Source organism: Eretmochelys imbricata, chromosome 15 (genome assembly GCF_965152235.1).
Source record: "Eretmochelys imbricata isolate rEreImb1 chromosome 15, rEreImb1.hap1, whole genome shotgun sequence".
Lineage (NCBI taxonomy): Eukaryota > Metazoa > Chordata > Testudines > Cheloniidae > Eretmochelys > Eretmochelys imbricata.
This window is the reverse complement of record NC_135586.1, coordinates 14,198,477-14,215,245: the sequence shown is the minus strand read 5'-3', so window position 1 is coordinate 14,215,245 and position 16,769 is coordinate 14,198,477. Positions and strand designations below refer to the sequence as shown.

The 16,769-nt window shown below is 50.9% G+C and overlaps 2 gene segments (V, D, J or C); both read right to left on the bottom strand.

Moving 5' to 3' along the window:
- The window catches only part of LOC144275415 (immunoglobulin lambda variable 5-39-like), a 284,664-nt gene extending 268,345 nt beyond the window's left edge, over positions 1–16,319 (bottom strand). Inside the window, 2 exon segments of the V gene segment in view lie at positions 15,765–16,084; positions 16,205–16,319. Coding sequence covers positions 15,765–16,084; positions 16,205–16,250 — 366 coding nt within the window.
- On the bottom strand, positions 13,405–13,975 carry LOC144275787 (immunoglobulin lambda variable 5-37-like). The segment is given in 2 exon segments: positions 13,405–13,805; positions 13,930–13,975. Coding segments are annotated over 2 exon segments (447 nt in total).
- Positions 16,320–16,769: the final 450 nt, after the last annotated feature.

Here is a 16,769-nt window from a genome sequence, read left to right as displayed (position 1 = left end):
CCTGACCCAAAATGACCAATGAGGGGACAAGATACTTTCAAATCTGGAGCGGGGGGAACAAAGGGTCTGTCTGTCTGTGTGATGCTTTTGCCGGGAACAGATCAGAAATGCAAGCCTTCCAACTCCTGTTAAATTAGTAAGTAAGCTAGCTAGAAAATGCGTTAGATTTCCTTTTGTTTAATGGCTGGTAAAATAAGCTGTGCTGGATGGAATGTATATTCCTGTTTTTGTGTCTTTTTGTAATTTAAGGTTTTGCCTAGAGGGATTCTCTATGTTTTGACTCTGATTACCCTGTAAGGTATTTACCATCCTGATTTTACAGAGGTGATTCTTTTACCTTTTCTTTAATTAAAATTCTTCTTTTAAGAACCTGATTGATTTTTCATTGTTCTTAAGATCCAAGGGTTTGGGTCTATGTTCACCTGTACCAATTGGTGAGGATTCTTATCAAGCTTTCCCCAGGAAAGGAGGTGTAGGGCTTGGGGGGATATTTTGGAGAAAGACGTCTCCAAGTGGGCTCTTTCCCTGTTCTTTGTTTAAAACGCTTGGTGGTGGCAGCATACTGTTCAAAGACAAGACAAAGTTTGTACCTTGGGGAAGTTTTTAACCGAAGCTGATAAGAATAAGCTTAGGGGGTGTTTCATGTGGGTCCCCACGTCTGTACCCTAGAGTTCAGAGTGGGCAAGGAACCTTGACAGAGCCATATAATCACATCGTTCTTTTCTTAATTGAAATACCATTAGCACCCTGATGAATTCTTGTCACCTGATGTGTGTGACCCAAAGAACATAGCAGAACTGAGCCAGGCTGATGCACAGGCGAAACCCGGGGAGAGACACCCGCAATGGAGATTTGCTCGTCACAATACCTAGACCCCCCAATTGCCCCACAGAGGATATATAGCCCCAGAGATTCAAAAGAAAAACCTCGAGGATCCCAGACTGTCACATCGGTGACACTAAGGAGGCAGAGAAAAGCAGGAGAAATAACACAAAGAAGGACTCTATTGTACAGAAACACAAATAATTATCAACCCACAAACTTCTACAGAGTCGCTTGTGCTGAGAAACCTGTTCGTTCAGTGCATTTATCTCTTTTTTCTCTTCAGATATCATCCACACAGTTGTGGTTCCGATTTGTGTAACAAACACATTCTGTGAATGTGTCACCTCCCACAGGTCGCTCCTGAACTATGGGCTTTGCCTATTCCTTATTTGATTTGTTGTCTGTCCAGTCACCTGGTTTTACTTCTGCTCTTTGACTGAATGGCTGGAAATGTAATGACTAGGAGGGGAGAAATCAAAGAGTTCAACACAACTCTGTGCAGACTTGTATCCTGAACCATTGTGCCAATGCATTCTCAAGACTGTTTGGTTTGTGCCATTTCTCTCTTTCAAGCCCCTGTCCTGCTCTCCCTCCCCACCAGAGATGTTCATGGAGAAGAAATTGAAAGGCGAATGAATCCCATTCAAGCGCATGGATGGGGTTAGAGCCCAATGGAAGTTAATGAACATTGAAATGAAACATATCCTCTGTGGGGCGACTGAGGAGTCTAGGTATTGTGACGAGTGAATCTCCATTGCGGGTGTCTCTCCCTGGGTTTTCCCCGTGCATCAGCCTGGCTCAGTTCTGCTCTGTTCTTTGGGTCACACATCATGTGACAAGAGTACATCAGGGTGCTAATGGGATCTAAAGCATCATCCCTGCTGTGGGGCTAATTAAAAAAAGAACGACATGATTCTATGGCTCATTAAGATATCTCTGCATGAGTCTTCTACTACGCGGCTGGGCCAGAGAGCCAGTGTGCAGAATAGGGAACGGGGAGGGGTCTCTCGCAGGGGCAGATTCCACTAATTGCTCTAGAAACCCATGAAGCGGGTAAGGTTTCTGTGGGTTCACAGGCTGTGTCTAATGTTACCAGGGAATTGCCTGCTTCATTCCATGGCCATATCAGAGCAGGTGGGAGATCAGAGAAAGAACAAGAACCAAGCAGCAGGCAGGGCACAATTTGCCCCTGGCAAGGGCTCAACAAGAAGAAAACGGAGCTGCCTTTGATCTCGGAATTACCCTACTCCACAGAGAAGTTTGGCAAACAACTGATGGAGAGAGATGAGAGCTGGTTTCCCTGGGGATAGAACCTAGATAGGCGTGGCAAGATCTGGGGGCTCGTTAAAAATGCAACCTCCACCCCCCATCCTCTGACAGACGCCCATTCGCTATGCAGGAATGAGGAGCAACATCCGTTCTAGAGGCTCCCTGCACTAGACGGTTGTTTGTGTCTCACTCCCCGCTCTGGTTGTGTCACCATAGTCTTCAAAGCTGTTCCCTGAGCAGGTGAGTCGAGCGTTTTGCTCTGGAGACACTGAAGGCGGCTGAGTCAGGTGAGAGAATCTGAGACAGCAGGAGAAAACACTGGGTAAAACAGACTCAACACTGACTTTATCCCCAGTTAACATGATCTGCAGGGAGCCAAGGGAAAAACTGAACCCCTCAGAGCACCAGAGCAGTAAGTGAGCAGCGTGAGGAGCAGAGGGGCCCAGGCCATGGTGGATCCAGACGAGCTCGGCTTCCTGAGGCAAACGGATCTGTGGCTGGGACCCTCCAATTCTCTCTTAAACCCCCATCACTGGAGAACGACCCCTTCATGGTCTCTCCCAGGGGGAGTGAATGGGCATTGCGTGGAGCAGTGCCCCCGCACTGATAGCAAGGGGAGGCTGAAATGTCTAAGGAGGAGCGATCGTTGTCTCATCGATTGCGGGCAGGAACCAAACTGTGCAGCCCGTGCAAAGCACTGGCTGGAGCAGGACATGAAGACAAGGGAGGTTTTTGTCTCAGTTCCCCATCTGGCTGGATCACTGTGATACGCGCTACCAATCAAAACAAGACAGTAATAGTCAGCCTCGTCTTCTGCCTGGACACCGGTGATGGTCAGGGCAGCGTTGTTACCGGAGATGGACCCCGAGAACCGGGCAGGGATCCCGGAGGGTCTGTTATTAGTGTCGTATATCAGCTGCTGAGGAGCAGAGCCAGGTTTCTGCTGGAACCAGGCTGGATAGTTGCTGGTGGTGATGGCTCCAGTGCTCAGGCTGCAGGACAGAGTGACAGCCCCTCCTGGGGCCACCGACATCGAGGGCTCCTGAGTCACCACGGGCTGCGAACTGACCCCTGAAATCAACAGTACAAACACACTCAGCACAAGGACTCCGGATCCTCACAGACAAACCTCCTCCCCTGCAAGTGTCCTTCATATTTTGGTCACTAAATGAAACAATTCCCTCACCTGAGCAGTAAGTGAGCAGCGCGAGGAGCAGAGGGGCCCAGGCCATGGTGGATCCAGATGAGCTCGGCTTTCTGAGGCAAACGGGTCTCTTATGGGACCCTCCGAAATCTCTCTTAAACCCCCAGCGCTGTAGAGCGGCCCCTTCATGCAAATCTCCTCCCTGTTTATTGGCTGCTGGTTTTTTAAAAATCTTAATCCTCAGTTTTAACATATACAAAGACGCTCACATTTCAAATTTAACTTCCAGTTTTGGCTTCATTTTAAATAAGATTTTTAGGGAAAAAAAAGTACCTCCCTACAAATTTGTATATTTTCAACTATTATTACAGGATCAAATTGAAACAGATTTTGCTAGTATCATTGAATAAAGGGGTCCTTACTTTAACATACTCCTTAAATAATATTTAACACAACCAGATGGTGCTATCACACAGACTGACAAGTTCTCTCTAACTGCCTGTGCAGGGAGCTAGATCTGAGAGAAATGTTTGTTTTTAGTTTTGGGGAATCACAGTTTGACAAGCTGCGCATGTAGCAGAGTAAATCTGGTCACTACTTTGTCTCTCTGACCAATTAATTTCTTAGTCCGTAGGCAGCAGTTGCAACTATCTGCATGGATGCAAACGTAAATATCACATGGTGCCAAACACTCTGTAGTGACTGTTATATGGGTTATCCCCAGGGATTGAACAGGAGCACTGTGGAGCTGAAGCAGGAGCCTCTATCTCCTGAGCCAAAGGACTAAGGGGCAGTTTTTTAAAGGTGCCTACTTACATCTTTAGGAGTCTAAATCCCTATACAAATCAGGTCCTAAGTCCTCTGCTTGGTATCTATGCTGTGTTCTGGACAGACGAGGAAGCGTGATCCACACTGAATGGAGGGTGATGCTACAACACCTCCGTGTGGCCTCTTGTCCCTGGCTTTTCTAGCTTCTCCCCTGTCTTCCTTCCTCCTCACAGTGAGAGAGAAACAAACTTGGATCATTCCCGCAGAATCAGCCTCACCGGGCCAAACCCAGCGGGCGGGTGGAAGGGGATGTCAGTTCCATGTGGGTACGGCTGGGGGTGCTCCGCTCTGAATTTGGCCTTTACTCTGTGAACGGCCGTTACGGGGTTGCTGGGAGGAGCCGTTAGCGTCACGTTAGCGCAGCACGTCTGACGTCTGGAGAACAAGGGACGAGCTTTGCATCGCTGGGCACACAGATATTTTCTATCACATCCACATGGGGAGGGGTCACTGCCACCACCACTGCCGTGCAGCCGGGCCAGCTACCCCCACACGGCCCCTCACGCGTGGACGCGCCCCCTGGAAACACCCCCAGAACTAACTCATTCCCCTCCTTTCACCCTCCTTCCAGCTCTTTTTTGCCATGTTGCCTGCAAACAAATTGCCAGCAGTGAGGCCGTGGGAGTGCTGGGTCCCTTCCCATCCCGCTGCCAGGATTGTCTCATTGCTGCCTTCTGCCACCCACAGCCTGGTCTGTTGCCCCCTGTTGTTCCTTGTCTCATACTGAGATTGTTCGCTTCTTAGCAGGGACTGTCTTTGTGTTCTGTGTTTGTACAGAGACCAGCACAACGGAGACCTCGGCCATGACCTGTCCTCCCAGGGGCTACAGTAATACAGACAAGTAACAATCACAGTGATGCAGCCACCTCTGAAGGACATTCCTGGGCAACATTTTGCAGAGGTGTTCAGCATTAAATGGAATGTCTGTTAAATTACATGGAATGAAAAACACACTTTGGAAAGAAATACCCAGCAATTCCCTTGAGAAGTGGTTCATGAATCTACAAAGTAAATCAGAAGATTTGGGTGCCTCGGACCTCCTGTCTCTCCTCCTCCCCCACCATCAGGTCTGAATGAGGGGTCTGAAAAGACGCAGCTGTTAAAATGCCACGGTCTGTGCACCAGGCTCTTAAGGAACAAATGTGTATTGAACAGTTACTTTATTCTGGTATAAACAGTTCATGATACAAGTGCAGGGAGATAGTGCCTCCCGGTGCCCAATCATAACTGAATCATGTCACCCCTCTGCAGAGCAATAGTTGGGGAAAATCCAGGTACATCTCACATCACATTTTGTTCTCTCCAGGCTCTGGTGCCCAGAGTTATACCTGCACGACATTGACTGGGGAAAACCAGTTGCTTCTCACATCCCATTGATTTCTCTTCAATCTCTGGAGTTTAAGGAGAGATTCATTCCAGGTCCCAGCTACATACAGCCCAGTTTGCCATTTGTGATTGGGGCTGCGTGTTATTGTGTCCCTCCAACTCACCTCCTGGACTCTACCTAATATGATGTAGGCTAACAGACCCCAAACACAATAACCGACAGGGACAATCTCAAAAGGAATGAGTCCAGTTGCTGATTTGCTCAGGTTTGTATCACATCTCTATCAAGCCTGCCTGGCATTTTTTCTATAAGTTGCCACGGGTATGGATTCCTTGTTTCCCCAGCACCTCAGCAGTGGTAGGACATTGACTGTAGCCTCCCTCGGCTAGGGAAGAGAGAGAACCTTAATTTGTTAACAGTTAGGGGTGGAAGGTCCCGGGACAGTTGGGGTTTGTTCTGAATTCAGTGCTGCAGGCTGCCAGCTGGGAGAACAAAACCCAGGGGGATGAGTCTGCTGAGCAGCCGCGGGGTCCAGCGGAAGGGAGGGAGGTTCCATGGCGGACGGGCGGGTGGTTTGTGAAGTGTGACGCACAGGGGCTGGGAGGAGTGTGACACTGGAGGTGGATTTCAGAGCGGTTCTTGGGACCCACCAGGTGCTAGAATCTACAAGACCTAGTAGCTGACGCTCGGCGCCTGTCTCTGTGTCGTGGTCCACCTGGCTCCCATCTACTGTCCCAGGAAAAAGGTTGGTGTCTCACAGTGCTCCAGCCACCCCAGCAGGGGGCGACAAGCACACGCTATTTACCCACAGGGAGTGACCAGCAGGACCTGCTCCTCAGCCATCAGACTCCCCGGGGTTCGCTCTGGGTGACAGGGGAGTTCCCTTTTCACGGCCATTTCACTTACAACAGTGGTGGTGTTATTAGAGTGACCAGATGGGCCTGTCTCAGCGAGTGGTACAGGTTCTCTTGAACTGACTGTGAGATCTTGGCACGGTCCTTTTGTAGCAGCTGATCATATACCAGAAACAATCTGTTCACTTCTTAGTCTCCCTAGAGCAAGACAGAAGAGCTCAGCATTGCTACACAGAGAGACGTCTTATAAGAGATATACCTGGGCAAGGATTACGTCACCCACCCCTGCAGTGCAGCCACCTCTGCAGAACATTCCTGGGCAATGTTTGGTTGCACAAACTGACGTTAAATGTACGTGTTAAAAAAATCTTTATAATTCAGTGTCCAGCAGCTACACCAGACTGGTTATTTATAAATCTACAACCTAACTCAGTGCATCTGGGTTCTTTCAATGTTCTATCTCACCCCTACCCCGCCCAATCTATCTGCATCAGGGATTGGAAAGGAAACAGCTGTTTGAACACCACAGTCTGGTGCACACACAGGTGAAAATAAACATGTATCAGTTACTTAATTCCCGTGTAGACAGTTCACACTGCACATGGCGGGACACGTCGCCCTCTGGTGCCCCAGTCGTAACTGATCCCCGTCACTGAGCTGCAGAAGAGTAGAGGGGAAAATCCAAGTACCTCCCAAATCTCATTTGTATTTTCTTTCCATCTCTGGAGTTTAAGGAGCGATTCACTGTCGTTCCCAGCTACAGACAGCTCAGTTTGTCTTATGAATGAGGCTCTGTGGTAATACGTCCCTTCAATTCCCCTTCTGTGCTCCTATTTCACATGCAGAGGAGCCCGGACTTGGGAAGACCCGATGACTTGTCAGATACGTGGACAGCAGGACTGAGGACTGAAAGTGCTGGGGGATCTTTACGACTCAGTTGCTCTCAATGTGGCTTCTGTGTTTTGTGCAGCGTGATCAGTTTGCAGGCTCGGCCTTAGGTCCTGGGGCTGTTCTTATCAGGGCCAGGGGCTGTTCAGGCTCTGAATCTCGCTGGGTTGGCACTGAAGCGTGAGCTGGTAATTAAGGGACCGGACTCGCTCCTCTCACAGCATGTACTTGGGAACGGGACACTGGAGTGTTTTCTTTGGGGTTATTACCTCAATCTAGGTAGCACAGTGAGGTTCCATAAAGGGACTCATCCTCATCCCATGGACAATAAATGACAAATGCCCATTGGGTCACTGGGCCCAAGATTTGGCCTTAAATGGCCAGACCCTGATAATCCTTCGTAGTGCCCCTCACTGATGACTGGAATGTGCCTAGTTAAACCCCAACACAGCTGTGCGGAGGAGCGTCGCACCCAGACACACACAGACTGGAGTCATACGCAACACAGACTGCTGCAATACAAGGCTTTTGTCTAAGTTCTCCGTCTGGCTGCATCCCTGTGCAGCACCCCACTCTCCCTAATGCCACAGAAATAATCAGCCTCATCGTCTGGTTGGACATTGGTGACGGTTAGTTTGATGGTTGTATTAGCTGCATCTGTGGAACCGGAGAAGCGACTGGGGTCCCCAGTGCCCTGGTGCTTGGCAGCATTGGATTTGTACCACAGAAGATATTTTGGAGCATTTCCGATTTTCTTCTGGAGCCAGGTGGCATGTGTCATCGGATACCCACTGCTGAGGGTGCAGGAGAGTTGAACAGTGCAGGTAGTTCCCACTCGAGTTGCTGCCAACAGTCCTTTTCATACCAGGTCTGGTCTTGTCTGAATCAGTTCTCGCTTTGGTTTTACAGCCTCCTCTATTATTGTCTCTCATAAGGCTGTCACCTCCCACAGCGCTCGGTTTCCCTCCTGTAACTGTGTCTCCAGGGTCTGCAGTCAACTTGGCATCTCTTGCCCAACTCTCTCAACCCTCTGCTCCAGGTTGTCCAGTCCACGCACCTCGGCTTTTCCTCTGGGCCCCGGCCCAATAGCCCATATCCAAGTGAGGGTCGTCCCATGGGCAGCTCGTCCAAGCAGTACCCATCTTGGAACAGGACTGGGTCATCACATTAGGCCAGTCTCTGCCTACAAATACAGGCCAGGGGAGGTCTCTTAGTAGGCTGACCCTCCGCTTGTTCATCTGACCTTCTATTTCTATGTCTAGCTCCATGGCTGGGCACACTCCTGTCTCTCCATGGACAGGAGGGGGAACTTTGGGACACAGCCACCAACACTCCTGCTTTGGCTAGGACAGCCCGGCCTTTCCCACAGCAGGACACTGACTCTACAGCCAAGAGATGAACTTTTCTATTGAGGTTCTTATGCCGCACACATTACTGCGGTACCTGAGCACTGAGACTGGCCCGCTGGGAACTACATATGGCCACGGGTCAGTGGCTTGCTGGACAGCAGGGATAGGGTGACCAGAAGAAATAGACAAAATATCGGGACACATGGGGGAAGCAAAAAAAGAAAAAGCGTCTGGAGCAGCCAAAGCTGCAATATCAGGACAAATGGCATCCTGAACGTGCATCGGTCGGGACGCAGGACAAAGAACTAAAAATCGGGACGTCTGATCACCCTAGGCAGGGGCCAGGGGGAGCAGGGGCCATGGAGGCACCCATGAACTTCTGGAGGGTCGGCTATTGGTGCTGTATTTAAGCTGCCGAGGAGCAGAGCCTGGTTTCTGCTGGTACCAGGCTGGATTGCTGCTGGTGGTGACGGCTCCAGTGCTCAGGCTGCAGGACAGAGTGACAGCCCCTCCTGGGGCCACCGACATCGAGGGCTCCTGAGTCACCACGGGCTGCGAACTGACCCCTGAAATCAACAATACAAACACACTCAGCACAAGGACTCCGGATCCTCACAGACAAACCTCCTCCCCTGCAAGTGTCCCTCATATTTTTGTCACTGAAGCAAACAATCCCCTCACATGAGCAGTGCGATGAGCAGAGGGGCCCAGGCCATGGTGGGAATCCAGACGAGTTCGGTTTCCTGAGGCAAATGGGTCTCTGGCTTGGACCCTCTGATTCTCTCTTAAACCCCCAGAGCTACAGAACAGCCCCTTCATGCAAATCCGCTTCTGCTTCATTGGCTGCAGGGCTTTTGAAACTCTAACTCCTGACTTGAAACAGGTACAGAGACACTCGCACATCAAATTTAGGCTTTATTTGAAATAAGATTTTTTTATTAAAAAAAGTAATTCCCCATAAAATTGTACATTTTCAATTATTATATCAAGTTCAAATTGAAACCAGTTTTGCTAGTATTATTTATTAGAAGGGGTCCTTACTTTAACGTACTCCTGGAATAATATTTAACACAACCAGATGGTGCCAAATTCTGACAGACTGACAAGTTCTCTCTAACTGCCTGTGCAGGGAGCTAGACCTGGGAGAAATGTTTATTTTTCGTGGTGGGGAATCACAGTTTGACAAGCTGCGCATGTAGCAGAGTAAATCTGGTCACTACTTTGTCTCTCTGAGCAAATAATTTCTGAGTTGCAGCTGCTGCCGACAGACTATCTGCATGGAACCAAACATAAATATCACTTGGTGCCAAACACCCTGTCATGACTGTCAGCTAGATTATCACCAGGGATTGAACAGGAGCACTGTGAAGCTAAAGCAGGAGCCTCTGTATCTTGAGCCAAAGGACTAAGGGGCAGATTTTCAAAGGTGCCTACTTACATCTTTAGGCGGCTAAATAACTTTTCAAATCAGGTCCTAAGTCCTGTTCTTGGTATCTGCACTATATTCTGGACAGACGGGGAAGCGTCACCCACACTGAATGGAGGCTGATGCTACAACACCTCCGTGTGGCCTCTTGTCCCTGGCTTTTCTAGCTATTCCCCGTCCCCCTTGCCTCTCACAGTGAGAGAGAAACAAACTTGGATCATTCCCGCTGAGTCAGACTCACTGGGACAAATCCAGCGGGCGGGTGGAAGGGGATGTCAGTTCCATGTGGGCACAGCTGGGGGTGCTCAGCTCTGAATTTGGCTTTACTCTGTGAAGGGCCGTTACTGGCTGCTGGGAGGAGTCGTTAGCATGACGTTAGCGCAGCACGTCTGACCTGTGGAGAACAATGGACGAGCTTTGCATCGCTGGGCACACAGATATTTTCTATCACATGCCCATGGGGAGGGGTCTCGGTCACCACCACTGCAGTGCAGCCAGGCCGGCTTCCCCCACACAGCCCCTCACGCATGGACGTGCCCTGGAAACACCCCAGAACTAACTCATTCCCCTCCTTAGTTCTACCAGGTGCAGAGCACTCTCCACTCCCAGTAACTGCAGTGGGAGCTGGGAATGCTGTGCACCTTCCAGGAGCTGCTCAGCCCCCAGCAGGATCAGGGCCCAAGTGGCCAGGCTCAGACGTATTCCTGGCAGGACCAAATTCTGGAGTCAAAGCTCCGTCCCAGGAAATGCCCTGATCCCAGAGAGCAGACACAACCCAGCCAGACACAGGGGTCAGAGTGCGGGACAGGCGATAGTGAAAGAACAAATCTGGGAAATACCTTTCAAGTAGGTGGACCTGAGAAATATGTCATCCATTGAAACTGGAGAGGGGGCGATCTGAATTCTCTATGCACTGAGGTTGGATTAGAATAATTTTTCATTAAGGGATTTCACCCTGGATTCTCTGGGCTGGCTAAATACGCCGGTCCCATCAGGTCCCTGAAGGAGACAATGGCCAGAGATCTCACTAAGAGTCTGACACAAGCTGCTCTGCTGGGCACAGTAGGATATTCACGCGCCTTTGCTCTCTGTGCATGACGAGCAGGGGCCTGGAGCAAGCGAATGGCCTTCCTGGTGCAACCTGCCACGTGTGCAGGACAAACCTTCCCCCCCTGCACGTCCTCCTGCTTCCAGTCACACCAAAAGTGCCAGGTGACAGAATCACCCAGTGGACATCCAGTTCCATCCCGGTCTGTGAAATTTCCTCTTCAGCACCAGCTACGCACAGTGTGATGGGGAGACATCGCCATCTAAAGGCCAAAATGAGAACAGCAGCGATACTCGGTCAAGCATTCTTACAACTACAGTATCCACCTGAAGAAGTGAAGTAACAGATGGACAGACCCAGAAGAGTACCCAGAAGTCACCTACTACAGGACAGGCCCAACAAAGAAAATAACAGAACGCCACTGGCCGTCACCTTCAGCCCCCAACTAAAACCTCTCCAATGCACCATCAGGGATCTACAACCTATTGAGGTTATAACCATCACTGGAGTCCAGGTGCAGGACGAGGCTGATTATTACTGTCAGCGGTGGGACACGGACAGAGACAGCAGCTCACGGTGACCCAGCCAGTTCATGAGCAGCGCAAGGAGCAGAGGGGCCCAGGTCATGGTGGGAATCCAGACGAGCTCGGCTTCCTGAGGCAAACGGGTCTGTGGCTGGGACCCTGCGATTCTCTCTTAAACCCCCAGCGCTGGAGAACGGCCCCTTCATGCAAATCTGCCCCCTGCTCACTGGCTGCTGCTGGCACCTCCCTCCCATGCTCCCTCACCCAGCAGAGCCCTGAGACAGGGGAGGGTCTCTCTGTGTAAACTGCAATCACGACTAATTAGGAGATGGTTATTTTGATCACAACCTGCGAGGAAAAGCCAGAGAAATGGCAGAACTGAGGGGCGTTGTCTGTGCAGTCACTGTAGTCTACTAAATGTATTTCTGTGGAGGGGAATCGGTGACTATTATGGGGTTAAGGATCCGGAACTCTAAAGAGAACGTTTTCGGCGTTACTGTCTTCACATCCATTGCTGGAATGTCTTAGCACAGATCCACACTGCTGAACCCCGAGCTTCAGGACCCAGCAGCCTGCAGCCTCACCTATGTGCGCACTCGGAGGGTCACATTGCGTCCTCGATCCACACTGCTGCACAGCCGGCGTTGTCTCACACCCCACTACACTACTAGAGATAAAGAGCGCCCCCTAGTGGCTAAAGTCACCAGGTTGTGACCGCTACCTGGGCTGAAATCATCATGATTCCTTTCTAACACCAAGACTCTTTCTTGAGAGGTTTCGCTCGTGAAATCACTGGCTGCTTTTGATGGGTGTGAAACGTGTGAGAGAGTCAGAGGAGTCCTCTCTGATGTGCAGTTACCAGGTGCAGTGCAATAAAACCGGGATGTAATTTGCCTCCATGAATAAACATCTATCCCCTTCCTTTGAAACGCACCTTCCCAAGCTATCCTTGTGTTGCAGGCCCCTCCAGTAACTAGTCCAAGTTGTGGCCTCAAAATGGGAGGGCAGCAGCTGATCTGCTTCTCTGTGCAACCATGGGATCAACCGTGGGGGCAGTGACCGGACTACAGAGCAGCGTCCCTGGGCTGTCAGAGCACCTGGGGGATGCTTTGGGTGACCACAAACCTACCCGGCTGTTGTGCAGAAGGTGAGTGATGCTATTTCTCTAGCTCTATTGAATAGGGTGTTGCGCCAAGCTGGGACAGGGAAAAACAGACATTCCTGGGGTCAAAAGAAAGGAAAACCAGAAGGATTCTGGGTGCTGCAATGGGACTGATTCGACAGGCCTCACACACTGGAGAAGCTCTGCCCTGTGACACTATCTCTGCAGGGCAACGAGGAGCCTGCACGGAGAGGAGGTTTATCCAGTTTGGGAGGCTGAGGTTTGGGGATGTTCCCCAGAACGTGCTGCCAAGTGAGGGACTCCTTCATTCAGAAGAGGGGAGAGCTCAGAGCAATAACACAACCAGCAGCCGGGAGGGGCAGCCTGTATCCCTTTCTGTGCAGAACACTGACCTCGGAATCCTCCTCCCTCTTTCCACGGGAGGTGCAATAGGCTCCCTGAGCCACCAGAGATCTTTGTTTTCTTTGCTTTCTTGCTTCTTGCCTCTCCCCATTCTAATATCCATTCCTCCCCTCCTGCTCCCCCCCACCTGGCTTTCCTACATCAGAGGTCTCAGGTGATAGCTACATGCTCTTTGCAGGAGGCAAGATCTGAGGAGCACCTGAGTAGTGATGTCTCTTAAGGCTGTAACGTGAGCTGCCATCTCTCCTTCACCGCACTGACCCTTAGGTAGACTAAGTCTGGAGCCCCACATCCTGCAGGAGGAGAATGAGCAGGGAGCAGAAAATAGATGTGACACATGAATTTCCTTGTGATGAACAGCGATATTCTATGTCAGGCTGGAGAGAAAACTCTACAGTTAGTGAATTTGTGCAGGGCCCAGGCTTGGGGGAGGGGAAGTTTTTGTCTCACTTCCCCATCTGTCTGTGTCTCTGTGACAAGCATTTCTATGCCAGACCTGACAGTAATACTCAGCCTCATCCTCTGCCAGGACCCCGGAGACGGTCAGATAGCCGGCGTTACTGGCCGTGTCTTTGGAACCAGAGAAGCGAGCAGGGACCCCAGAGCCCTGGTGCTTGTCGGAATCCGTATAGTAATACAGCAGGGATCGTGGCGAATTCCCAGGTTTCTGCTGGTACCAGTACACAGCATAGCCACTGATGCTGGTCCCACTGCTCATGGTGCAGGAGAGTTTCACGGTGTTTCCTGGGGACACTGACACTGAGGGCGGCTGAGTCACCACAGGCTGCGAGCTGGAACCTGGAAAAATAATGGAGAAGCCGGTGAACCCCACGGTGTCCGTCCCCGGCCGCTGTGACACAGTTCGTGTATTGACTCCAGCAGCAACTTCCATGTGTCTTGACCCCGCTCCCCCTGTTCTCACCTGTGCACCCCGTCCCCAGCAGGATGATGAGGGGAGCCCAGAGCATGGTGAGGAGATTTCAGGCCCTTTGTGGATAAAAAGTCAGATCCACTGAGAGTGCCCCACAGAACCTGCCCCTTATATTGATCCTCCTGAGTGCGCAGCATCCAAGCTCCACCCTTTATGCTAATTTTCCCTTATATCATTCGCTCCTCTGAGCAGAGAGATGGGTACAAGCCCGGGGATGATGAGCTCCAGCTGTAAAAGGTCGTTATTTCAGTTCTAGTCCCGCACTGACTGCACTCCTGGGGTTTGCAAGGGTTCCTTACAACAGAGCCGTGTCAAACTCAGGGTCATGGCAGACTGCTCCGTGGGGGAGGAGAGTCTCTCAGTTCCTTTCATGAGCACCCAGATTGCTAGCCCTCCGGTAGCCTCCTTGGGCCACTGCCATGAGGCACTACTGCCAGCCCGAGTGCTCAAACATCATGAGTCTGCTGCCCCAGAACAAGAGAGTGGCTTAAAATGTTTGCGATTTGATAGGTGAGCTCTCTCCTCGGACCCCCTCTTTTCTCCCTCCGCACTTCGCCCTGGGGTGACCTGCTGCGCCCACATGCGATCGGTGTCACCGCTACACTGACAACTTGCTGACACACTTCTGCACGCCAGACCTGGCTCCTGAGCTCGCTCCCATCTTGCACAGGATCTCGCTCCTGCATCTCAGTGGTTTGTGGCTCCTGGCTTCAAACGCTTAGAACTGAGCTCAGAGATCTTCCCTCCCAGTCTCTCTCCTGTCCCCATTCTCCAATCCTCCCATAATGCATTATGTTTAAAAATATCAGATTAACACTGGCATTGCCCTAGGGAAAGGTTATATTCCTGAGGACCCTCCACTGCAGTTTCAAAGCTCCCTATCATGTTTCCAGTAGGATGCTCCTAGTGTTAAGCTCTGAAGCTGTAGACGGGAACCACCCATGGTTGCTGACAATGTATATACAGGCAGAATGGGAGCTGGGAAAGCAAAGGGCTCAGTCTGCAAGAGATCGTCCTGCACATTGAGAGGGGCTCGCACCGTCAGATCCTAGGGCAGAGCTGGAGCCACGGAGGGGAGGGGGGGTAGTTCAGGGGATAGTTTGTTTGCATTTACTTAGGGCTGGTTTCTCCTCAGAGCTGTTTCTTTTACAGGCACCTGCTTGGCCTGTATCAGCAGGGAGCAAATGTCATCAGAGAATTACCAAGAAGGCATCCCCTTGAGACACCCTCCTGAGAGCTCAGTGAATGAAATTGGTGTGTGTGTTTCATACGGGCTCCTTGTTTGGTGATGTCTGACTGCACCTGCTCCCCTCCAGTTCCCAGCCCGCTCCAACTAGCCCTCGCTGCCCACTGAGAAAGAAGGAAAACGGGGGGAACTGTTGTTGTGACTTTAAATCCACCAGAGTCTCTGCCCCACCCCAGCAGTTGTAGTCTGAAAGTTCCTGTCTCCTGTTTGGTGTCTTATAGATGAAGATTTCCCCCTCATGGTTAGAGCTACTCTGTCACTTGCCCTTACCCCAACTAGCACCCCCCATTCCGGGCCCTTGGCTCAGACTCCCTGGCCCAGATTTTCCTCCCCGTGCTGTTAACTCTTATCTAGCGTAAGCTGACAGCTCCTCATGCTCCTCATGCAGAAGTGTAATGAGGAGGGGGCAGTTCTGAGGAAGTGGATTTTCTTGGGAGGAGCAGTTATTTAGGTGAAGTGTTACACTACACACCAAACCCTGCACTGTGTGACTTCTGTCTAGGGCTCCACAGAGCCCATTGTGGGGGATGAGAGGGCAGGTTTTTGTCTCACTTCCCCATCTGTCTGTGTCACTGTGACAAGCACTGCTGTGCCACACAGCACAATAATAATCAGCCTCATCCTCTGCCAGGGCCCTGGAGATGATCAGATAGCCGGCGTTACTGGACGTATCTTTGGAACCGGAGAAACGAGCAGGGACCCCAGAGCCCTGGTGCTTGTCGGAATCTGACTTGTATCTCAGCAGGTATCGTGGCGAATTCCCAGGTTTCTGCTGGTACCAATACACACTGTAGCCACTGATGCTGGTCCCACTGCTCATGGTGCAGGAGAGTTTCACGGTGTTTCCTGGGGACACTGACACTGAGGGCGGCTGAGTCAGCACAGGCTGCGAGCTGGAACCTGGAAAAAAAGAAACTTGTCAACCCCTCCCTGTCCATTCCCAGCTACTAGTCACACAGTGTGTGCACTGGTTTCAGCAGTAACATGGCTGTGTGTTTAACGTGCTCCCCGTGTCCTCACCTGTGCACCACATCCCCAGCAGGACGAGGAGGGGAGCCCAGAGCATGGTGAGGAGATTTCTGACCTTTGGGAGAAAAACAGCCAGCTCTATTGAGAATACCTGAACCTATCTGCCCCTTATATTGATCCTCCTGGGGGAGGCGCACGCAAGCTCTGCCTTTATGCTAATCTGCTCTTATCTGGTTGGCCCCTTTCACCACCGGGAAATGGGCACGTGGGAGGGGAGAGCATCGTCAGTGGTGATGAGCTCCTGCTGTATAAGGTCACTAGTTCAGATCCATGCCAACTGTGACCAGTTCAGCTGAGATCATTTTCTTTGTTCATCCACAGTAGCAACTGCGAGAATTCAGGCTGAGTGACAGTTTCCATTCCAATCCCTTGTTTTCTCCTGTTTGTAGCTTTCCCAAACACTCCCCTTGCGGCCTGACATTTCCCAGCTTTGCTAGAGGTTCATTGCTCGCTCACAGTTTGAGCCAACACAATTAGCAGATTGTGAGCCGAAGGTGAATCAAATCAATACCCTTTGTCGATCATTGAACAGTTAAAAGTAAAGCTAGCAGAGTGG